General features: G+C 47.7%; 1 protein-coding gene across 2 annotated transcripts in view; it reads right to left on the reverse strand.

The window, feature by feature from the left end:
• Positions 1-26,149, reverse strand: part of LOC145360738 (neogenin-like) — a 181,185-nt gene that overhangs the window by 31,914 nt on the left and 123,122 nt on the right. For both annotated transcript variants that reach the window (XM_080216120.1, XM_080216119.1), the window contains exons 8-14: positions 23,129-23,345; positions 20,610-20,764; positions 13,475-13,623; positions 3,037-3,175; positions 2,859-2,908; positions 2,172-2,313; positions 114-224 (exon numbers count right to left, since the gene is read on the reverse strand). In XM_080216120.1, the coding sequence (XP_080072246.1) occupies positions 114-224; positions 2,172-2,313; positions 2,859-2,908; positions 3,037-3,175; positions 13,475-13,623; positions 20,610-20,764; positions 23,129-23,345 (963 nt within the window). The remainder of the gene's footprint in view (positions 1-113; positions 225-2,171; positions 2,314-2,858; positions 2,909-3,036; positions 3,176-13,474; positions 13,624-20,609; positions 20,765-23,128; positions 23,346-26,149) is intronic.

Raw genomic sequence — 26,149 nt, forward strand, 5'->3', positions numbered from 1 at the left:
GGGAGTTGCAGCAGATTTAAGTGTTTTATAATTCTATCATGCACAGATATGAAGACTTGCATCTGGAAAGATATAGTAACTACTGCTCATTCTATCTGAATTATAATCCTTACCATCTAGGTCACTTTCAAAGGTTTCAGCAGACACCCAGTCTGAGGAGGGCCCTGTGCCATTCACTGTAATTGCAGAGACTCTGAAGCTGTACTCAGTATTTCGTTCCAGTCCTGCAACACAACACAAAGGTAAAAACGAATGTATTCATGTTCCCCTGAGGCTGTGTCACAGTGACCCACAAAGAGCTGCACCAACAATCCCAGGCACAGTCAGCAGAGGGCGACAGGAGCTCAGCAACTACAGAAATCACCCACAGCCTCTGACAATGTGTGTCTCTGCTGAGGCCCAGGTTTGGGAAATGGGTTTGAGTTCTCATTGTCAGTTTCTTGTGTTGTGTGGACCCTCAAACTCACAACTTCAAAATTCATCTCAGACTGACAGTGTCCTTCAGACTGAACAGAGTCAAACTGAGGGAAGGAAACAGAATCTAAACCCCAAACAGATCAAACTGGCAAACCAGACATGGCTCACAACAGTGATGCCCAGTTTGGGTTTTGCCAGGGTCACTCAGCTCCTGACCTCATTCCAGCCTTGTCCCAACATGGACAAAAGAGCTGAATTTCAGAGGTGAGGTGAGAGTGACAGCCCCTGACATCAAGGCCGCATTCAACCGAGGGCATTGAGGAGCCCTCATGAAACTGGAATCAATGGAAATTGGGAAAACCTGGTACACAGGAAGATGGTTGAGGTTGTGGAGGGTCAGTCATCCCAGCTCCAGGACATCTCTGCAGGAGGCCCTAGGGGAGTGTCCTGGGCCCCAACCATCTTCAGCTGATCCATCAATGGCCTTCCCTCCATCATAAGGTCAGAAGTGGGGATGTTCCTGAGATTGCACAATGTTCAGCACCATTCGCCACTCCTCAGATACTGAAGCAGTTCCTGTTCAAATGCAACAAGATCTGGACAGTATCCAGGCTTGGGCTGTCAAGTGGCAAGTAACATTCGTGCTATACAAGTGCCAGGCAATGACCATCACCACTAAGAGACACTCTAACCACCGTCCCTCAACATTCAATGGCATTGCAGTCACTGAATCCCCCACTGCCAACATCTTTGAGGTTGGGAGTGTGATGGAATACTCCCCGCTTGCCTGGATGGGTGCAGCTCCAACACTCAAGAAGCTCAACACCATCCAGGACAAAGGAGCCCTGCTCGGTTGGCACCACATCTACAAACATCCTCTCCCTCCATCACCAACACTCAGTAGCAGCAGTGTGCACTATCTACAAGATGCACTGCAGCAATTCACCAAAGATCCTCAGACAGCACCTTCCAAACCCATGACCACTTCCATCTAGAAGGACAAGGGCAGCAGATACATGGGAACACCACCACCTGCAAGTTCCCCTCCAAACCACTCATCATCCTGACTTGGAAATATATCGTCATTCCTTCATAGTCGCTGGGTAAAAACCCTGGAACTCCATCCCTAATGGCATTGTGGGTTAACCCACAGCACACGGACTGCAGCGATTCAAGAAGGCAGCTCATCACCATCTTCTCAAGTGCCACTAAAGATGGGCAATAAATGCTGGCCAACCAGCGATGCCCATGTCCCAGGAATGAATACAAATATGCAGCAAACCCCCCCCTCCCCCAACACCCTGAATCATTCCATACCCCATATTTTGATTTTACACTGACTGTATCACAGTCTGATATAACTCTGTCCTCTTCGCACTCCCAGACAGATAACCACCTGAACTGGGAACTCAATCATTCCCAGCAGAGTCCAGAATACAGTAACAGTCTATCAACCCAAAACAGGTTGCTTCAGATTCCAGCATCTGCAGTGTGTTACTTTAGTTGTTGTAGTCTATCACATTGCCCAAGTCAACTAGATGGAGGTTGTGGTTGAGTGGGAGGCTGTAAGGGGAAGGGGGAGAAGAAAGACCTTTCATGGTCCATGTGAGTTAATCTCGCCTCATTCTGTCAATTAACCGACTGAATGGTTGGGAAACGCAGACCTTCCCGGATACACACGAGAAACTCTGTTCTTTAACCTGTGCAAAAATAACTCCAGGGAGAAGACTGGGTGATACACGAGCCTGACTCACCGTCTATGATCTGGGACAGCTGATTCCCCCCTGTAGTGTCTGTCTCCCCACGACGACCTCCTTTCTTGTATCGAATGTTATAACCGGTGATCACACCATTGTGTGTCCCAGGAGGAGGTGGCTGCCAGTGCACCACAATGCTCTGGGGAGAAAGTACACACATACAGTACCAGAACATTAACAAAACCCCCTGCATCAGCTCCGCTTTCATACACAACAGCACCGGCACTCCGAGGGTTAAAGTGTGAAGACCGGCTGCATGGAGTAAGCCTGTATTCCCTCGAGTCAGGAAGATTAAGGGGTAATCTAATCGAGGTACTTCAGATAATTAATGGATTTGAAAGAGGAGAGAGAAACCATTTCTTCTGCTGGGGGTGATTCCAGAACAGGCAGCAGAACCTTCATGGGCAGAGCTGCAGCTCTGGAACCAGGGCTGCAGCTGTAACATCAGAAACCACCTCTGCATAGAAAGGGCAATGGACATTTGGAACTAACTCTCCTCGAAAACACTGTTGTTGGGGCTGGAAGTCAATCGAAAATGTCCAAATGGAGATTGAGAGATTGCTACCAGGCAAGAAGATAATTAAAGGTTGTGGAACCAAGGTGGGTAAATGATCTAACTGAATGCCGGAACAGTCTCAAAGGGCTGAATGGCCTCCTCCTGTTCCTGTGGCTAAAAACACTCACCTTGGAATTGCGAACTTCCAGTGTGACGTTCTGAGGGGGTGCGCTGGGAACTGAAACACACAACAAGCCAATCAGTCACAGAGTAGACGTTACACACAACTTGTCCCACACATTTAACAACAAGGGGTAAACAAGCCACAGTGACTCTGCTCCCAGCTCCCAGCACCTTTATACTCACCACCAGAATAGGTTGTTGCTACCACCTCTTCGGTGGAGACACCAGGCCCATGTTTGTTGTATGCCACCACCCGGAAGCTGTACTCAGTAAATTTCTTCAGTCCGTTCATGGTGTATGATAGACTCCCGACATCCACATCCTGCAGGGAAAACCAGAGCAGGAGCCACATTTTTATTAAACACCTGCAGTAAAATCACCAAGTGATTAAAACACAGCAGAGGGCAGTCCCCATCTGAGAGGGATTGTATTAAAAAGGTGATCTGTGGGTGCAGATTGTTATTCTCTAGACTAACAAGGCTCAACACCTTATAACAGTAAATAGTCTCACAACAACAGGTTAAAATCCAACAGGGTAATTTGGTAGCACGAGCTTTCTGAGCACTGCCCCTTCATCAGATGAATGAAGAGTTGGGGTCACTAACACGGCATATATGGATACAAATTCAATTTACACGATAATGTTCGGAATATGAATTTTAACAAGTAATCAAGTCTTTACAGGTGCAGGCAATGTAAAGACTTGATTACTTGTTAAGATTCACATTCCAACAATTATCTTGTAAATTGAATTTGTATCTATATATGCTGTGTTTGCGACCCCAACTCTTCATTCATCTGATGAAGGGGCAGTGCTCAGAAAGCTCGTGCTACCAAATAACCCTGTTGGATTTTAACCTGGTGTTGTGAGACTTCTTACTGTGCCCACCCCAGTCCAACGCCGGCATCTCCACATCTTGGCTTTTAAACAATGGGAGTAAGGGGAAGAGCAAAAATTAATCAATAGAATATTGGCCAAGGATCAATACAGCTCGCAGGGTTCGAGGGGCAATGATGGTGAAAAGAGCGACTCACAAGCCATCTAAACACAGAAAGTCCAGGTACCTCAGAGAAAGAAACAAGGGCTTTCAGATCAATAATCTTTGCATAAAAAACTGTCCCATTTTATAAGCCAATCCACTGGGACCAGTTAACCCTCTCACACGACCTTCCCAATCTTTGGGTCATAAGTGCCTCGTCTTTCCATTGCCTCCATTGTACCAATGGGGAGAAAGATGGCAGATCAGCTCCAGGAGACACGCAACTGAGGGAGCTGGAGAATGGGTGATCACCAGGCAGAGGAAGAGTAGGAAGGCAGTGCAGGGATCCCTGTAATCATCTCCCTCCAGAATAGGTATACTGTTTTGGATACTGTTGGGGGAGATGGCTCACCAGGGGAAGGTGGCAGCAGGCAGGTTCGTGGCACCGTGGCTGGCTCTGTTACACAGGAGGGCAGGAAAACGAGTGGCAGAGCGATAGTGATAGGGGATTCAATTGTCAGGGGAATAGACAGGCGTTTCTGTGGATGCAAACGAGACTCCAGGATGGTACATGACCTCCCTGGTACAAGGGTCAAGGATATCTCGGATCGGCTACATGGCATTCTGGAGGGAGAAGATGAACAGCTAGCTGTCATGGTTCATATAGGCACCAACACTACAAGTAGAGAAAACGGATAAGGTCCGACACACTGAAATTAAAGAGTTAGAAGTTAAACTAAAAAGTAGAGCATCAAAGGGTAGTAATTTTAGGATTATTGCCAATGCCACGTGTCAGAATAGGAATTCAGGATAGTTAAGATAAATATGTGGCTTGAGGGATGGTGCAAGAGGGAGGGATTCAAAATTCCTGGGACATTTGAACCAGTTCTGGGGGAGCTGGGACCAGTACAAATTAGACGGTCTGTGCCTGGGCAGGAGTGGAAAGTTTGTTAGTGCTGCTGGGGAGATTTAAACTAATGTGGCAGGGGCATAGGAACTGATACAGGAAGTCAGAGGGAAGTGAAGTGGGGACAGTAACAAAAGGCAGTAAGGGGAAAAGGTGGAAGGCAGAGAAACCAAAGACAAAAATCAAAAAGAGCCACAGTACAGAGTACAGAGACTGGAGAACTCAGTGAATGGGTTCAGTAAGGCTCAGAGAAATAAAACACAGAGAGATGTACAAAACATGACAGGACAGATGTCTGAGGTGTGTTTGCTTTAACACAAGGACTATGACAGGAAGGCAGATGAATTTAAAGCTTGGATTATTACGTGGAACTATGATGTTGCAGCAATTACAGAGATTTGGATGAACGAAAGGCAGGACTGCCAGCTTAGCATTCCAGGATTTAGATGCTTCAGGCAAGATAGAGGGTGACAAAAGAGGTTGGGGGAGTGTTTCTTTACTGATCAGGGAGAATGTGACAGCTGTACAGAGGGAGGACACCTTGGTGGGATCACGCAGTGAAGCCAAATGGGTAAAAATCAGGAACGGTTCAGTCACACTGTTGGGGTTGTACTACAGACCTCCCAACAACCAGAGTGAAGTGGAGGAGCTGAAATGGGAAGATGAAAAACAACGGGTGATGGACGATTTTAACTTCCCCAACACAGACTGGGATTCCTTTAGAGTCAGAGGATTGGATGGGGCAGAGTTCAGTGTGTCCAAGGGAACTTCTTCAGGCAATAGTCCAACTCGGAAGGGGCTATCTTAGACCTGGCTCTGGAAAATGAGCCCGGACAGGTGACTGATGTCTCAGTGGGGACTGTTTTGGGAACAGTGATCACAATTCTGTAAGTTTTAAAATACTTGTAGAAAAGGATAAAATTAGTCCCAGAGTGAAAGAATTAAACTGGAGGAAGGCTAACTATAACAGTGTTAGGCAGGAGCTAGGGAATGTCGACTGGGGGGAGTGGGGGGGCTGTTTGAGGATAAATCCACATCCGATATGTGGGAGTCTTTTAAAAGTCAGTTTGAAAAATGTCAGTGGTAACAATTCAGGACAAGTATGTCCCCAGAGGGAGAAAATTGTTGAGGCCTTGGCCAAAATCTTTGTATCCTCTTTAGCCACTGGTGAGGTACCAGAGGATTGGAGAGTAGCTAACATTGTTCCTCTGTTTAAAAGGGCAGGAGAGACAATCGGGGAAATTACAGGCCTGTGAGCTTTACCCCAGTGGTGGGGAAATGATTGGAGAAGATTCTTCGGGACAGGATGTACTCACATCTGGAACAGAATAGGCTCAATTAGTGATAGGCAACATGGTTTTGTGAAGGGGAGGCCATGTCTCACAAACTTGATTGAGTTCTTTGAGGAAGTGACAAGACAAATTGACTCGGGCAGGGCAGTGGGTGTTGTATAGATGGACTTTAGTAATACTTTCAATAAGGTTCCTCACGGCAGGCTGATACAGAAGTGAAGTCATATGGGATCCCAGCTGGTAAGATGGATGCAAAACTGGCTTGGGCATTGAAAGCAGAGAGTAGCAATGGAAGGATACTTTTCTAACTGGAGATCTGTGACAAGCGGTGTTACACGAGGATCAGTGCTGGGCCTCTGTTGTTTGTAATATATATAAATGATTTGGAGGAACATGGTCTGTATTTTGCAGGTGATACAAAAATTGGGGGAGTAGCGGATAGTGAGGAGGATTGTCAGAGGATACAGCAGGATATAAATCAGCTGGAGACCTGGGCCGAAAGATGGCAGATGGAATTTAACCTGGACAAATGTGAGGTGATGTGATTTGGAAGGTCTACAGCAGAAGGAAAGTATACAGTAAATGGTAAAGCCCTTAGAAATATTACAGAGGGATCTGGGGGTGCAGATTCACAGTTCCCTGAAGGTGGCAACTCAGGTGGACAAGATGGTCAAGAAGACGTAAGGCATGCTGGCCTTCATCGGTCAGGGCATTGAGTATAGGAATTGGAAAATCATGTTGCAGCTGTATAAGACTTTGATTAGACTGCATTTGGAGTATTGTGTACAATTCTGGTCACCACACTACCGGAAAGATGGTGATGCGTTGGAAAGGGTGTAGAAGAGATTTACCAGGATGTTGCCTGGTTTGGAGGATATAGATTATAGGAAAGGTTGAACAAACTTGGATTGTTTTCATTGGAGCGTCAGAGGATGAGGGGGAACCTGATAGAGGTTTATAAGATTATGACAGGCTTGGATAGAGTGGATAGTCAGAGTCTTTTTCCCAGGTTTGAAGGGTCAGTTACTCTGGGACATAGGCTGAAAGGGCGGGGGGGGGAGGGGTTTTAAAAAAGAGATGTAAGGGGCAAGTTTTTCACACAGAGGGTGGTGAATGCCTGGAACGCGCTGCTGGAGGAGGTGGTGGAAGCAGATTCTATAACAACGTTCAAGAGGCATCTGGATAGATACATGAGCAGGGAATAGAGAGATATGAACCACATAGAGGCAAGAAAATGTTAGCGAGGCATCTGTGTCAGCACAGTCTTGGTGGGACAAAGGACCTGTTCCTGTGCTGTATTGTTCTTTGTTTTTTGAGACCAATTCAGCCACTGAATTGAACAATTAATGGTCATAATGGCACCTCTGTGAGTTTTCTACCGGTGAGGAGAGTCCCTGCTGCACGGGTCGGCCACCAGCTGAAACCCGGCAGAACCTTCTACAGATTCCGGGGGAGGGAAACCTCCCTTTCGGGCAATCCAATTGGACCAGCAGCTTTTGGGAGGCAAGTCACTATTCTTCATGGGACAGTGTAATTCCAGCTATCACCAGTACAATGCTGCCCGAGAAGGATTACCACCCACTTTCAGGCCCAACGTAGGATTTCTGCCCCCAGCACATAATGGCCCTGGCACCAGGAGAGAACATCACTCAGTTCGACAGAGATCAATCCTCCGGCACCTGAACTTCCCAATCTCCCAGTCACTGTGTGTGCGCACAGTCACCATTCCCAATCTCCCAGTCACTGTGTGCGCACAGTCACCATTCCCAATCTCCCAGTCACTGTGTGCGCACAGTCACCATTCCCAATCTCCCAGTCACTGTGTGCGCACAGTCACCATTCCCAATCTCCCAGTCACTGTGTGCACACAGTCACCATTCCCAATCTCCCAGTCACTGTGTGTGCACACAGTCACCATTCCCAATCTCCCAGTCACTGTGTGCACACAGTCACCATTCCCAATCTCCCAGTCACTGAGTGTGCGCAGTCACCATTCCCAATCTCCCAGTCACTGTGTGTGCACACAGTCACCATTCCCAATCTCCCAGTCACTGTGTGTGCGCACAGTCACCATTCCCAATCTCCCAGTCAGTGTGTGTGCGCACAGTCACCATTCCCAATCTCCCAGTCACTGTGTGTGCGCACAGTCACCATTCCCAATCTCCCAGTCACTGTGTGCGCAGTCACCATTCCCAATCTCCCAGTCACTGTGTGTGCGCACAGTCACCATTCCCAATCTCCCAGTCACTGTGTGCGCACACAGTCACCATTCCCAATCTCCCAGTCACTGTGTGTGCACACAGTCACCATTCCCAATCTCCCAGTCACTGTGTGTGCGCACAGTCACCATTCCCAATCTCCCAGTCACTGTGTGCGCACACAGTCACCATTCCCAATCTCCCAGTCACTGTGTGTGCGCAGTCACCATTCCCAATCTCCCAGTCACTGTGTGTGCGCACAGTCACCATTCCCAATCTCCCAGTCACTGTGTGCGCAGTCACCATTCCCAATCTCCCAGTCACTGTGTGTGCACACAGTCACCATTCCCAATCTCCCAGTCACTGTGTGTGCACACAGTCACCATTCCCAATCTCCCAGTCACTGTGTGTGCGCACAGTCACCATTCCCAATCTCCCAGTCACTGTGTGTGCGCACAGTCACCATTCCCAATCTCCCAGTCACTGTGTGTGCGCACACAGTCACCATTCCCAATCTCCCAGTCACTGTGTGCGCACACAGTCACCATTCCCAATCTCCCAGTCAGTGTGTGCGCACAGTCACCATTCCCAATCTCCCAGTCACTGTGTGCGCACAGTCACCATTCCCAATCTCCCAGTCACTGTGTGCGCACACAGTCACCATTCCCAATCTCCCAGTCACTGTGTGCGCACAGTCACCATTCCCAATCTCCCAGTCAGTGTGTGCGCACAGTCACCATTCCCAATCTCCCAGTCACTGTGTGCGCACACAGTCACCATTCCCAATCTCCCAGTCACTGTGTGCGCACAGTCACCATTCCCAATCTCCCAGTCACTGTGTGTGCGCACAGTCACCATTCCCAATCTCCCAGTCACTGTGTGTGCACACAGTCACCATTCCCAATCTCCCAGTCACTGTGTGTGCGCACAGTCACCATTCCCAATCTCCCAGTCACTGTGTGTGCGCACAGTCACCATTCCCAATCTCCCAGTCACTGTGTGCGCACACAGTCACCATTCCCAATCTCCCAGTCACCGTGTGTGCACACAGTGACCATTCCCAATCTCCCAGTCACCGTGTGTGCGCACAGTCACCATTCCCAATCTCCCAGTCACTGTGTGCGCAGTCACCATTCCCAATCTCCCAGTCACTGTGTGCGCACACAGTCACCATTCCCAATCTCCCAGTCACTGTGTGCGCACACAGTCACCATTCCCAATCTCCCAGTCACTGTGTGCGCAGTCACCATTCCCAATCTCCCAGTCACTGTGTGTGCACACAGTCACCATTCCCAATCTCCCAGTCACTGTGTGCGCACACAGTCACCATTCCCAATCTCCCAGTCACTGTGTGCGCACACAGTCACCATTCCCAATCTCCCAGTCACTGTGTGCGCACACAGTCACCATTCCCAATCTCCCAGTCACTGTGTGCGCACACAGTCACCATTCCCAATCTCCCAGTCACTGTGTGCGCACAGTCACCATTCCCAATCTCCCAGTCACTGTGTGTGCGCACAGTCACCATTCCCAATCTCCCAGTCACTGTGTGTGCGCACAGTCACCATTCCCAATCTCCCAGTCACTGTGTGCGCAGTCACCATTCCCAATCTCCCAGTCACTGTGTGTGCACACAGTCACCATTCCCAATCTCCCAGTCACTGTGTGTGCGCACAGTCACCATTCCCAATCTCCCAGTCACTGTGTGCGCAGTCACCATTCCCAATCTCCCAGTCACTGTGTGTGCGCACAGTCACCATTCCCAATCTCCCAGTCACTGTGTGCGCACAGTCACCATTCCCAATCTCCCAGTCACTGTGTGTGCGCACAGTCACCATTCCCAATCTCCTAGTCACTGTGTGCGCAGTCACCATTCCCAATCTCCCAGTCACTGTGTGCACAGTCACCATTCCCAATCTCCCAGTCACTGTGTGTGCACACAGTCACCATTCCCAATCTCCCAGTCACTGTGTGTGCACACAGTCACCATTCCCAATCTCCCAGTCACTGTGTGTGCACACAGTCACCATTCCCAATCTCCCAGTCACTGTGTGTGCACACAGTCACCATTCCCAATCTCCCAGTCACTGTGTGCACACAGTCACCATTCCGAATCTCCCAGTCACTGTGTGTGCACACAGTCACCATTCCCAATCTCCCAGTCACTGTGTGCGCAGTCACCATTCCCAATCTCCCAGTCACTGTGTGCGCACAGTCTCCATTCCCAATCTCCCAGTCACTGTGTGCGCACACAGTCACCATTCCCAATCTCCCAGTCACTGTGTGCGCACAGTCACCATTCCCAATCTCCCAGTCACTGTGTGCGCAGTCACCATTCCCAATCTCCCAGTCACTGTGTGCACACAGTCACCATTCCCAATCTCCCAGTCACTGTGTGCACACAGTCACCATTCCCAATCTCCCAGTCACTGTGTGCGCAGTCACCATTCCCAATCTCCCAGTCACTGTGTGCGCACAGTCACCATTCCCAATCTCCCAGTCACTGTGTGTGCACACAGTCACCATTCCCAATCTCCCAGTCACCGTGTGTGCACACAGTCACCATTCCCAATCTCCCAGTCACCGTGTGTGCACACAGTCACCATTCCCAATCTCCCAGTCACCGTGTGTGCACACAGTCACCATTCCCAATCTCCCAGTCACCGTGTGTGCACACAGTCACCATTCCCAATCTCCCAGTCACCGTGTGTGCACACAGTCACCATTCCCAATCTCCCAGTCACTGTGTGCGCACACAGTCACCATTCCCAATCTCCCAGTCACTGTGTGCGCAGTCACCATTCCCAATCTCCCAGTCACTGTGTGTGCACACAGTCACCATTCCCAATCTCCCAGTCACTGTGTGCGCAGTCACCATTCCCAATCTCCCAGTCACTGTGTGCGCACACAGTCACCATTCCCAATCTCCCAGTCACTGTGTGCACACAGTCACCATTCCCAATCTCCCAGTCACTGTGTGCGCACAGTCACCATTCCCAATCTCCCAGTCACTGTGTGCGCACACAGTCACCATTCCCAATCTCCCAGTCACTGTGTGTGCGCACAGTCACCATTCCCAATCTCCCAGTCACTGTGTGTGCACACAGTCACCATTCCCAATCTCCCAGTCACTGTGTGCGCAGTCACCATTCCCAATCTCCCAGTCACTGTGTGCGCACACAGTCACCATTCCCAATCTCCCAGTCACTGTGTGCACACAGTCACCATTCCCAATCTCCCAGTCACTGTGTGCGCACAGTCACCATTCCCAATCTCCCAGTCACTGTGTGTGCACACAGTCACCATTCCCAATCTCCCAGTCACTGTGTGTGCGCACAGTCACCATTCCCAATCTCCCAGTCAGTGTGTGTGCGCACAGTCACCATTCCCAATCTCCCAGTCACTGTGTGTGCGCACAGTCACCATTCCCAATCTCCCAGTCACTGTGTGCGCACAGTCACCATTCCCAATCTCCCAGTCACTGTGTGTGCGCACAGTCACCATTCCCAATCTCCTAGTCACTGTGTGCGCAGTCACCATTCCCAATCTCCCAGTCACTGTGTGCACAGTCACCATTCCCAATCTCCCAGTCACTGTGTGTGCACACAGTCACCATTCCCAATCTCCCAGTCACTGTGTGTGCACACAGTCACCATTCCCAATCTCCCAGTCACTGTGTGTGCACACAGTCACCATTCCCAATCTCCCAGTCACTGTGTGTGCACACAGTCACCATTCCCAATCTCCCAGTCACTGTGTGTGCACACAGTCACCATTCCCAATCTCCCAGTCACTGTGTGCACACAGTCACCATTCCGAATCTCCCAGTCACTGTGTGTGCACACAGTCACCATTCCCAATCTCCCAGTCACTGTGTGCGCAGTCACCATTCCCAATCTCCCAGTCACTGTGTGCGCACAGTCTCCATTCCCAATCTCCCAGTCACTGTGTGCGCACAGTCACCATTCCCAATCTCCCAGTCACTGTGTGCGCAGTCACCATTCCCAATCTCCCAGTCACTGTGTGCACACAGTCACCATTCCCAATCTCCCAGTCACTGTGTGCACACAGTCACCATTCCCAATCTCCCAGTCACTGTGTGCGCAGTCACCATTCCCAATCTCCCAGTCACTGTGTGCGCACAGTCACCATTCCCAATCTCCCAGTCACTGTGTGTGCACACAGTCACCATTCCCAATCTCCCAGTCACCGTGTGTGCACACAGTCACCATTCCCAATCTCCCAGTCACTGTGTGTGCACACAGTCACCATTCCCAATCTCCCAGTCACCGTGTGTGCACACAGTCACCATTCCCAATCTCCCAGTCACCGTGTGTGCACACAGTCACCATTCCCAATCTCCCAGTCACCGTGTGTGCACACAGTCACCATTCCCAATCTCCCAGTCACTGTGTGCGCACACAGTCACCATTCCCAATCTCCCAGTCACTGTGTGCGCAGTCACCATTCCCAATCTCCCAGTCACTGTGTGTGCACACAGTCACCATTCCCAATCTCCCAGTCACTGTGTGCGCAGTCACCATTCCCAATCTCCCAGTCACTGTGTGCGCACACAGTCACCATTCCCAATCTCCCAGTCACTGTGTGCACACAGTCACCATTCCCAATCTCCCAGTCACTGTGTGCGCACAGTCACCATTCCCAATCTCCCAGTCACTGTGTGCGCACACAGTCACCATTCCCAATCTCCCAGTCACTGCGTGCGCACACAGTCACCATTCCCAATCTCCCTGTCACTGTGTGCGCACAGTCACCATTCCCAATCTCCCAGTCACTGTGTGCGCACACAGTCACCATTCCCAATCTCCCAGTCACTGTGTGCGCACACAGTCACCATTCCCAATCTCCCAGTCACTGTGTGCGCACAGTCACCATTCCCAATCTCCCAGTCACTGTGTGCGCACAGTCACCATTCCCAATCTCCCAGTCACCGTGTGTGCACACAGTGACCATTCCCAATCTCCCAGTCACTGTGTGCGGACACAATTTCCTCCCAGAATTCCAATCTATTGTCTTCAAACTCATCTTCCTCTGTCCATCCTCTCAGTGAGGAAGCTCTGATCCATTGCTCCATCCCCTACCGTAACTCTCACCCTGTGCCAATATTGACAGAACCACATCCTTCTCTCCAACCGCCTACCAACCTCCATCACTCAATCTGACTAACCCCTCCTGTCTTCCCCATGCGGATTGTCCTGCCTGGATTCTGGATGCTTTTCTCACCTGCTCACTCCCTGCCCCCGTCTCCATGTAGTAGAGTTTGTAGTTTGCGATTGGCCCATTGGCTGAGAGAGGCTCCTGCCACGTGACTGTGATTGAGGTTGGCGAGTTTGCTTGTGCGACCAGATTTTGGGCAGGTCCTGGCACTTGAACTGAAAAACAGACAGAAAATCCCTGTTCAGATTTCAACAAAGTGAATCCTCATGGGGGTGAAATCAGACTGCAAAGAAAACCAAGCTGAAGAGAACGTCACCATTTCACACAGTAGCCAGGAAGTAAATGCTCAGGTAAGCTCACATTCTAATGGCAATACCTTACTGTATAGTCACGTGAGTGAGAGAGAGAGAGAGAGAGAGCCAGAGAGACAGACACAGAGAGAGCCAGAGAGACAGACACAGAGAGAGCCAGAGAGACAGAGATACAGAGAGGGGGGACCGAGAGAGAGAGAGACAGAGACATTACTCAAGTTGTGAGACAGGTAGATTCCCAGCTTGGTATATTCCAATCAGCCAGTGGGCAGTAGCAATCAGCTCTTGTTCACATCGAGTGCTGGATGCCAGTGAGGTGAAGCTGAGAGTAAAGTGACACAATACAGCAGGGGGCACACATTTAAATCGAGTGGTAATTAGAAGCTACATTCTGTGTAAATTGGTAGGACAGGCAACAGCCACAGGAAAATATTTCTGACCAGGATTCAAAGCTTCAGTGATTTGATAGGAATTGTCTGGTAGGGATGATATACTAGGGAGACCCATGCCTGGAAAATGAATCATAAACTGTGCAAACTTGTCATATTACAATGAGATTCTCCTGCCACTGGTCACCACAGCTGTGACTATAACATTTATGTAGGTAGTTCCCATTATAAATGTGGACATGAAACATCATTCTGAAAAAAAGTTGAAAGGAATGGTAAGATTTTTATCACAGACATAAACTGGATCTGCGCAGGACACCAGAACAATAGAATTCATAGAATCGTAGAACCCTACAGTGCAGAAGGAGGCCATTCGGCCCATCAAGTCTGCATCAATCACAATCCCAGGCCCAATCCACATAACCCTGAGTATTTGCAGTAATTAATGCCCCTGTAACTAAAGGGTAATTTAGCATGGCTAATCCACCTAACCTGCACATCTTTGGACTGTGGGAGGAAACCCATGAAGACACAGGGAGAATGTGCAAGCTCCACACAGAAAGTGACCCCAAGCAGGTCCTTGGAGCTGAGGCAGCAGAGCTAACCACTGTGCCAGTGATCACCAAGTTTCTCCCTGACGGCCTGGGGATGCCACAGAATGTGCTGACTTCTGTCAGGGTGGCAAGTGGGACACAGCAACTCAGTGTCGCTGCCATAATAGAACATAGAACATTACAGCGCAGAACAGGCCCTTCGGCCCATGATGTTGCGCTGACCAATTAAGAAAAAAGCAATGACCCTCTAACCTAAACCAATCCCTTTCCATCCATAAACCCATCCACGGACCTCTTAAACGCCCCCAAACTAGGCGCATTTACAACTGCAGCAAGCAGGGCATTCCATTCCCCCACCACCCTCTGGGTAAAGAACTACCTCTGACATCCGTCCTATAACTACCCCCCCTTAATTTAAAGCTATGTCCCCTTGTGCTAGCTTTCTCCATCCGAGGAAAAAGGCTATCACTGTCCACCCTATCTAAACCTCTAATCATCTTGTATGTTTCAATAAGGTCTCCTCTTAGCCGCCTTCTTTCTAACGAAAACAACCTCAAATCCCTCAGTCTCTCTTCATAGGACCTCCCCTCCATACCAGGCAACATCCTGGTAAACCTCCTCTGCACCCTCTCCAATGCCTCCACATCCTTCCTATAATGTGGGGACCAGAACTGTACACAATACTCCAAGTGCGGCCGCACCAGAGTTTTGTACAGTTGCAACATGACGTTGCGGCTCCTAAATTCAATCCCCCTACCAATAAACGCCAAGACACCGTATGCCTTCCTAACAACCTTATCGACTTGATTTCCAACTTTCAGGGATCTATGCACATATACACCTAGATCCCTCTGTTCGTCAACACTATTCAGAGTCCTACTGTTAGCCCTATACTCTACACATCTGTTATTCCTGCCAAAGTGAATAAGGAGGGGGAATGAGCAGTAATGTAGCTGTCCTTGACTCTCGTTGGGGAAGCAGTAATCAGTGAGTCGATGGCTGGGAAGAGCGCTGATGGACACTGAGCTCGATTTCAGCTGGCCACAGCCAACACTCACTGTCCAGCTCAGCCAGTCCAGTGAGAAGCTGACACTGTGAACATCACTGAGGCAACACCTTCAGGACAGGCAGACAGAAAGCTCAGAGGGGAAACTTTTATTCGGAATGCTGGAAACTTGTCACAAATATTGAATAACTTGTTAAATAAACCCAGATCACTTCCTCTGCCATCCTGCGAGAGAACATGAACAATCACTCCCTCCCACACTAGGTTAATTAGCCAGGTTAAATTACCATTCAGTACCCCAAGCTGTGTAGGTTAGGGGGGGTTAGCCATGAATATGATCAGGAAGTAGGATTGAGGGATACAGTGAGGAGGTGAGTGGTAATATCAGGGTCTGTCCAAAAGGATTAGTCACAAGTAAAGCTTACATTCATATTGCAATGAAGTTACTGTGAAAATCCCCTAGTTGCCACGCTCCGGCACCTGTTTGGGTACACTGAGGGAGAATTTAGCATGGCTGATTCACCTAACCTGCACATCTTTGGATTGTGGGAGAAAACCGGAGCACCCAGAGGAAACTGATGCAGACTTAGGGAGACTGTGCAAACTCCACACGGATAGTGACCCAAGGTGGGAATTGAACCCGGGTCCCCGGCGCTGCGAAGCAGCCGTGCTAACCCACTGTGCCACCGTGTTGGGACTAAAAACATGCTCTTGATCCTTGCTCTTTTACTTGCCATTAGATGTTATTCTTAATACTTCAAGGTCTGTCTACAAAACATTATTGCTTGCTATGTAAACCTAATTGCCCCATCCAGGCTACCACAGGATCATAAGCGCAAGAGACAATGGAATATTTTCCAAAGCAGCTTTATTGCTTTTCTTCATGGCTGAGTGAAATGTGGCTGATTGCCAGCCAAAAGGATTATCATTGCCTCTGAGCCATGACCTCAGAGTGAAGCTGCAATAGCCACTTCAGTACATCCTGCGCACAAAGGAACATCACCCAAACCAGCCACTCTGCAGGAGCAGGAAAGAGAATGAGAATGGAAATATATTGTCAGCACTGAACACAACAGTAAAAATGTTTAATTAACAATGCTTACTGGTGCAAGAAGAAAACTCAAACCAACTTTAACAAGCCTGACAGTTGTTTGCTTTATTCGGTCATGATCCATTTCTTTCAATTAGTGCTGCAACACTGATCCACATCCCACCCAGCTGCTTTACACCAACACAGGCTGCAGACACACCTGCAGGTTCACCATAGCTCTGGGCAAGAGAGGCTGAGCGTGCCTTCACACACCTTCACACACCAAAGGGAGAAGCGGAGAGCTGCAGCAGCCTTGGCACACTGGTGCTGGAAGCAGTTCCTGCCACCCTGCCAGCTCAGTGTAGCCACTCTGAAGAATAAATCTAATTCTATACAATCTGTAATTCTCTCTCTCCCCCCCGCCAATTACCCTGAAGGCACTGATGCTCACTGGGATAATCTGAGTGCTGGCTACCCCTGGCACCCTGCCCACGCAGCAATTCTTCAAATTCAAGGCTAAACAGCAAGTATTTGGCAATGAGGCAGAGGCAGCCGAGTCCATGCACCTTGTGCTCAGCTGATATACACATACACGTACTGATACACAGACACAAAAACACACGTACTGATACACAGACACAAAAGCACAAACTGATACACACACACTGATACACACAAACTGATACACACACACACACACAAACTGATACACACACACTGATACACACAAACTGATACACACACACACAAACTGATACACACACACACAAACAAACTGATACACACACACACACACAAACTGATACACACACACACACAAACTGATACACACACGCACACACACACAAACTGACACGCACACACACACAAACTGACACGCACACACACACAAACTGACACGCACACACACACAAACTGACACGCACACACACACAAACTGACACGCACACACACACAAACTGACACGCACACACACACAAACTGACACGCACACACACACAAACTGACACGCACACACACACAAACTGACACGCACACACACACAAACTGATACACACACACAAACTGATACACACACACAAACTGATACACACACACAAACTGATACACACACACACACAAACTGATACACACACACACACACACACAAACACACAAACTGATACACACACACACACAAACTGATACACACACACACACAAACTGATACACACACACACACAAACTGATACACACACACACACACACACAAACTGATACACATGCACCTTGTGCTCAGCCAATATACACATACACGTACTGAAGTTCGCGCGCGCATGTACTGATACACACACAAAAACAAACTGATACACACACAAACACACTCACTGATAAAAACACACAAACTCACAAACTGATACACACAGACACACATGTACTTTTCAGCAAGGACTGTTGGAAAACAGTTGTGAGAAACCGTGTATTTTTACTTCACTAGCCTAAGCTTACCATAATCAATTGAGTGGCTTTGGGGTTACCCCAGGCAAGGTTGGCAATTTTATCCCCGGCCAGGGGTATTCTGATCAATCTGGGTTGCTGCTCTAACACTCAATGGATTGTTTACTGAGATAACCAGATTTGTTACTATCTTCTATCGTCCTCTGGCTGTGATTACTCAGGTTATCTCAGTATTTCATGCTTCACTGACTGTGCTCAGTTCTCCTTCTCAATACCACAAGATTTTCACAAGTGTTTCCTACTTACAAGTCGTTGCCATAACATCTGAAATACTTTACTATTTCATTCATGATACAACTTCTCTTTGTTATGTGTGTGTCAGCTTGGATTCCCATTTCTGAGTTTGGAGGAGGTGAGTGTAAGCTCCATATCAAGATTTTGAGCGCATAATTTGCGCTGACATTTCAATGCATCACAAACAAAATGTTGCACTGTCAGAGGGTCAGTGCCGAGGGAGCGGCGCACTGTCAGAGGGTCAGTGCCGAGGGAGCGGCGCACTGTCAGAGGGTCAGTGCTGAGGGAGTGCCGCACTGTCAGAGGGTCAGTGCCGAGGGAGCGGCGCACTGTCAGAGGGTCAGTGCTGAGGGAGTGCCGCACTGTCAGAGGGTCAGTGCCGAGGGAGCGGCGCACTGTCAGAGGGTCAGTGCTGAGGGAGTGCTTAATTAGCAATATTGGTAAGTCATTCATTTGTGTAAAGTCCTTGGAGACATCTTGAGTTAGTGATGGGCATTTTTAATTAGTGGTGTTTCCTTTAGGGCAGCAAGGTGGCACAGTGGTTAGCACTGCTGCCTCACAGCGCCAGGGAGCCGGGTTCAATTCTGGCCTCAGGTCACTGTCTGTGTGGAGTTTGCACATTCTCCCCGTTTCTGCGTGGGTTTCCTCTGGATGCTCCAGCTTCTTCTCTGTCTGAAAGACATGCTGGTTAGGTGTATTGGCCATGCTAAATTCTTCCTCAGTGTACCCGAACAGGTGCCAGAGTGTGGTAATGAGGGGATTTTCACAGTAACTTCATTGCAGTGTTAACGTAAGCCTACTTGTAACACTAAGAAATAAACTTTTAAAACTTCTATTAGGAGCAAACCTTAAACTTCAGAACCACATATAAAGCCTGAAATTTAGCTAGAAAGATGTTTGTAAAGATTATTTAGTGAAGAATTAAACTCCACTGGAGCCGAATGTAGACAGGCTGCCTGGAGCTGCCTCAGTTTGTGAGCACTGACAGAATTTAGGTCATTTCTAACCAAACATTCCCCCTAAGGAGCTGCGTGTCTGTTTCAGAAGCTGATTGCTCCGCTGTGTTTCTGACATTTTTGGTTTTAAACGATTGGAATACAGAATGAAATGTATTGTTGTGAATTCCACCACGGAATAGAAAATTGTTTAATCTTTCTTTGAAGGTGATAGCAAACAAATCGTTTCCAAGGAGCTCACATCCTGCAGACGGAACTGGGAGGGTCTGTCCAACCTGTGTGTGTAGCCAGCCAGTTAGCCCTGATCCTAATCTGAGTGATATATCACTGGTGGGGTTCTCTCATGGAAAAGCTGCCCTGTTTCCTGGCCCTCATCTCCAGCTGTCATACTCAAGTGATTACCTAGAATATCAAAATAACTGACTCTAAAAAAAACCTACATAAATAAAGTCCAGCGCTGTTTCTACTGGAGAACAAAAACTAACCGTTTGCTTGCCATGTGTGTGTGGGTACAACAGATACTGTGAGCACAATGCCCAAGACAAACTTGGTACATCATATGCAGTATTGAGCCACACAACCCATGATGCAGCTTCTATCTTCGGGCCATGCCAGCTAAGTGCTAAGAAGCGTGCCGAATGTCGTTATATTAAAACATTGTGAGCTGGATTGGACACAAGTACTGAAACTGTCTCTGCGTTGGAACAGAAATTACATTACGTAGAAACTAAAAGCAGGAGTGGGCCATTTGGCCCTTCGAGTCTGCTTCACCACTCATCCTGATCAGGGCTAATCATCAAATTCAATATCCTGATTTTCCCCCCCCTTCCCCATATCCCTCAAAGCCTTTAGCCCCAAGAGCGAGATCTAATTTCTTCTTGAAATCAGACAACATTTTGGCCTCAACTACATTCTGTGGTAGTGAAGTCCACACATTCACACCCTCTGGGTGAAGAAATTTGTCCTCACCTCGGTTCTAAAAGGTTTACCCCTTATCCTCAAACTATAACCCCTAGTCCTGGACTCCCCCACCATTGAGAACATTCTTTCTGAATCTACCCTGTTTAACCCTGCTTGAATTTTATAAATTTCTATCAGATCCCCTCTCAGTCTTCTAAGCTCCAGTGGATATAATCCTAGCCGACATAGCAAGCATAGGTATACAGATGATGATAGTGCAGGTATAGATACACTGAAAGATTACATTGGGAGACAAGGACTAACCTTCAGGTTGGGTTGCCACTTTGAATGGGGCAGAGCTCTCTCCCGCTCCATGCTTATTGTGAGCAACCACTCGGAAAACATATTTCACATCTGGCATCAGCTCACCGATCGTCACTTCCAGGTCACCAGGTCGACTTGTGTTTTCCACACGCTCCCTAGTAAAGGTACAACAGCAGATTGTCAGTATCCAACCCAACTGGAGCTGAGAATATATCCCTATATTAGATGTCAATCCCCACATGTTAGGGATCAGTAGATAATGACAACTCTGCTTTCTTTACTATGTTTAGAACAGTGTCAAGTGAACAAAGGTCACTTCACTCAGGCTCCCTCAAAGACTGAGTCGGAGAGGAATCCGGATGATGAGGTATTATCTTAGTTTGGACCCTATTCCAGGTCAGTCAGTAACTGATCTTGGCTAACAGGGAAATGAATCCTCCAGGATCAGAGGCAATACAATCAGTCTCCACATCCCTAGGCTAGGGACAGTGAAATCAGGCAGCATTTCCAATCCTCATCACCATGGAAATATGGTGGACGGACATGAGGACAGGGCTGGGTGTGTTGCGCCCTCCATTAGTCAAATGAGCAGCACGATGGCACAGTGGTTAGCACTGCTGCCTCACAGCGCCAGGGACCCAGGTTCAATTCCTGGCCTTGGGTCACTGTCTGTGTGGAGTTTGCAATGTTCTCCCTGCATCTGCATCAGTTTCCTCCTGGTGTTCTGGTTTCCTCCCACAGTTTGAAAGATGTGCTGGTTAGGGTGCATTGGCCGTGCTAAATTCTCCCTCAGTGTACCTGAATAGGCGCCGGAGTGTGGCGACGAGGGGATTTTTACAGTAACTTCATTGCAGTGTTAATGTGAGCTTACTTGTGACACTAGTAAATAAACTTGAAAAAAAAATTTTCCCAATACAAAATGCCTAAATACATAGAAGAAAACAGCATTTAGGCTTGAAAATTGGAGGCTGGTGGGGGATAAATGAATAATAAAAGAAAGCAATGCCCTAAAATGGCAATCTTGCATTAAGTTGATCTTTCTCCAACAATGACTGTAACACTACATTCTGCACTCTCTCCTTTCCTTCTCTATGAACAGTATGCTTTGTCTGTATAGCGTGTAGGAAACAATACTTTTCACTATGTTAATACATGTGACAATAATAAATCAAAGATCCTTAACAAATAGGGGGAAAGAGATTGAGTAAATACATAGATCTGCAGATAACCTATCTCTACATCATCATGTTAAGAAGCTGAAGACATAAGAGCAGGTCCACCCATAACCACAAAAGGCATCGGGATGCTGGATTTTCTACAGAAGGGTAGAGTAGAGGATTGGTGTCAGCTTTATACAGGATTGGTCCAGGCAAAGGGAGGACCAGACATTGGGCACCTCATTGCAGGAAGGGCATCAGAACCATGGAAAGGAAGTGACAAAGGTTTACTGGGATGACACCAGGGTACTGTTTACAATTACAGATAAAACTGGCATGTTTTCCAGGAAAGGTTAAGGAGAAATGCAGTAAAAGGTTTCCAAATTGTGAAAGGTAAATAGTGAAAGATTATTTCTGCTGATCAGTAACTCAAGATTATCACACAGATAAGGGGCAAACTGGAAGAATCACAAGTAACAAATTAGGCAGAGATTAAAAACAATGAAAAGAGGAATTGGATATGCATTTGAAAGGGAAAAAACAGCAAAGACAGAGTGCCAGCAGGAAGACTGCTCCAATGAGGACTTCTTACTGTCATGGTGTAGGAAATGCAGCAGCTGAACTACGCATAGCAAGATCCCACAAATAGCAATGTTGGTTAAAAGCCAGGAAATCACAGAGAAATCCCATGCTCTTCTTCACAATCTTGCTGTAAGAGCTTTTATTTGCACCCAACGGGGAGATGGGGCTTTGGTGTAACATCTCCTCTGAAAGACGACTCCTCCAAGAGTACAGCATTCCCTCGGTACTGCACTGGAGTGTCAATCTGGAGCTCTACTGCAATGAGACTCACACCCACTTACAGACCCATTGCTGCACATTAGCTGCCGATGACTGGTAAATGCATCCTAAATCCTACAAGCTGTTGATATTTAATGCTGGAATAACTAAACCCAGCAGCCAATGGGTGCCACTTGAGAAGCTGCCATTCCTTCATGCATGCCTTCAGAACAGTTTATCATCATTTCACAGAGGGGTAAAATCACCAATAATGCCTGATTAAACTTAAAAGAATCTTATCCTTCCCTTCCCTAAGAGCCCTCGCTCACTGTTTGCATCCAAAGTGTGTTTGGTGTCTGTGGGACCCGAGTCTCAGTGAGAGTCAGTAAAGAAGGGGAAGACAATGGGAAAAAAAGGCATGTTTTAAAGAAAATAAAGGCGCATCAAATTGCCCTTAAACTGAGAAACACATGAGCCAAAAAACAACAGCTGATCCACAATTTCTCTGCTTCATATTCTTTAACTGCCTTATAATGAGCAGGAGCTTTGGAGGTAGGGGTAAGTGACGTGCCCATCTCTTACCTGTTGGTGCCATCTCTGGAGTAGTAGACCGAGTAGGTGAGGATCTCTGCGTTAGGTTCCACGGGCGGACGCCATGTCAGCTTGATGAAGCGCGTGGAAACAAGCAGCGCCATCACATCCCTCGGTGCGGACGGCAGCAGCCCGGCTGTGGTGGCGGCTAGATGGTCAGCAGTGGCACTTGTCAGTGAGGGAGGGGGAAATGTCGGAATTGGAACATCTTGGATGGGATGGCAGACACAATGACAAACAAAACAAAAATAAAAATAATAAAAACAGGAGAAAAAGAAAAGAAACCAAAGCACAATGGGAACACAACAAAATGAACAAACACAGAAAGGGCAAACCAGCAACTTGCTGCTGAACTAAAAGGGAGGCATGCACACGTTACAGAAACAGCATCAACAGGCAGGCACATGGTGACACATTCCACCTACTCACTCACACAGCTCCACAAGAAGCTAAATACAATGTCACTGCAGCTGATGCGTGGAGCACAGAACCTTCTAAATCCTACCCATCCCTACATAGTCCAATCAAACAAAGATAAAACCTGGGGTTTATTGGCTATGTCCAATATTTAATACAACAGGCAAACAGAATTGCCTTGGCGGTTTTCCCCTTTAAACTAGAGCACAGGGGAAGGAGCAGAGGTGGACCATACAGTCACTTGAGCTGCTCCACCACACAGTATGATCATGGGCACTTTTCCACCAGATCCATCGATTCCCTAAGGTCAGAACCTAATATCCCAGCCTTAAATATACTCAACAACAGAACATCCACAACCCTCTGGGCTAGAGAATTCCAAAGATCCACAACCGTTCTGTGTGAAGCAATTTCTCCTCATCTCAGTCCTAAACAATTGGCCCCTCATCCCGAGGCCATGCCCCATGTTCTAGCTTCCCTGACCTCAGTGCTGACCCCAGCCAGCCCCTCCAGAATCTTGTGTGTTTTAATGAAATTGCCTCCCCTTCTTCTAAACTTCAGAGAGCATCAGCCCAATTTATTTAAACCCTCATAATAGAACGAATCCCTCATCCTGGGATGCAATCGAGTGAACCTTACTGGTTGATGCCAAATTACAGTTAAACTCTGTCCCTTCCTGCACTCAGTGCATCGCTCCACTGTTCTGTTGCCTCAATCATTCTTCTCTGGATTTCTCCCTCTTTGCTCATCTGAATCCTCCCAAGCCACCCACCCCATCCCAGCTAAGTTAAAGTCCAATCCACAGCAATTGCTGTGAGATTCACTAGTCCCTAGGATGCTAGTCCCAGCTAAATTTAATTACAGTCGGTCCCAAAAGAATGGCTCGCGCTTCTCTGAGCGCTGGAGCCAATGCCCCATGAATCCAAATCCTCTCTTCCTACGCCACTCTGAGTCATACATTTAATTCTCTAATCTGCTTGACCCAATGCAAACAGCGGTATCAGAAACTACTCTTTTCAGAAAGCTCCCACAGCGTATCAGAACTTGTCCTCCAAGGACCACCAATACAATTACATTGAGGAACCACATGACCATTCTGGATAAAAATTGGATTTCTGCCCTTCCATCACATACTGAAAGATGATGCAGAAACTGTGGCACCTCAGGTCCCACCTCAGGGTCACCGGGCCCCGGTCCCACCTCAGGGTGTTCCTTGTCTGGTAATCTAATGGCAAGCCTGTCACTGTATAACAATCATTAAGCTATCAGGGACCAGAGATCTGTGCAGTCTAAACACTGCACCATCTGGATACAGTTGGGAGGGAATGGGGGCAGAGATTAAGAGTGTGCTCCACACTGGCCACAGCTGATGCCAGATGGATTCACATCAAGCCTCCAGAGTGTGACTCCCTAACGCTGCCCTAATGAAGCAAGATGTTCTGAAATCACAGTACAAACAGTGGAAGCATTCTGGGGTGATTTGATGATATCTGATATGACACTGAGCCTTGTGCATTAGTTACAAGAAAGCTACCTCCCTCCCCCTAGAATAGATTATGTTAAATTGCAATGTAAAATCAGAGATAAGTAGGAGCGCAGCTGCAACACTAGAATCAAACAGATTTCTGAACCTTTTTCTCTAATGGAGCTGTATATTTCATTTCTGGCGTGGTACACTTTAGCCCAGCCCAGTTCTGGAACCCGGCGCTAATCACCAACCTACTGCTGATCAAAGTCTGGGAAAAGTGTTTAAAGATATAAACTGCACTGTTCCAAAAAAAATTGGAGTGAATTCTGGAGTCTGAAACTAACTCAACCTAAAAAGGACTTTAAATATTTTGTGTGTTGTGGAAATGTGATCTTTTCATTCATCACTGAGAACTTATTGATCGGAAAGGAACAATGGAGAGGCAGAAACACATTGAAGATCACACTGTCACAATTATTATTTGCTTCAGGTTCAATGTAGGCTTCACATTGACCCCTTTCCCACAGCTTGGTGCCATTCACACTCTAATGATGCCACGCAAGTTCACTAACACCTTTCATTCACCTTTGTACAATGTAGGTTAGTAAATTTTTTTTTTAATTTGGGGATTTTCTGTAAGGAAAATTTAACTTATGAAGAGAGGTTAGGTAGGCTTGGGGTGTTTTCATTGGAGCAGAGAAGACGAGGGGCAACCTGATTGCAGTGTTCAAGATTATGAGGGGCATGGACAGAGTGGATAGGGAGCAGCTGTTCCCTTTAGTTGAAGGATCAGTCACAAGGAGACACAAGTTAGAAGTGAGGGTTGGGAGGTTTAGGGGGGATTTGAGGAAACCGTTCTTTACCCAGAGGGTGGTGATGGTCTGGAATGTGCTGCCTGGAAGGGTGGTGGTGGTGGGATGCCTCACATCCTTTAAAAAGTACCTGGATGAGCACTTGGCACGCCATAACATTCAGGGCTATGGGCCATGAGCTGGCAGATGGGATTAGGTGGGAGGTCAGGGCCTTTCATGCATTGGTGCAGCCTCTTGTATGCTGTGGTACCTGTGATTATGTGAAAATCATTCTGATGTTGATGTTGAATTATATTGTTTTATCAAATGGATGTA

This window comes from Carcharhinus amblyrhynchos, chromosome 32 (assembly GCF_965287045.1).
Source record: "Carcharhinus amblyrhynchos chromosome 32, sCarAmb.v2.hapA, whole genome shotgun sequence".
NCBI lineage: Eukaryota > Metazoa > Chordata > Chondrichthyes > Carcharhiniformes > Carcharhinidae > Carcharhinus > Carcharhinus amblyrhynchos.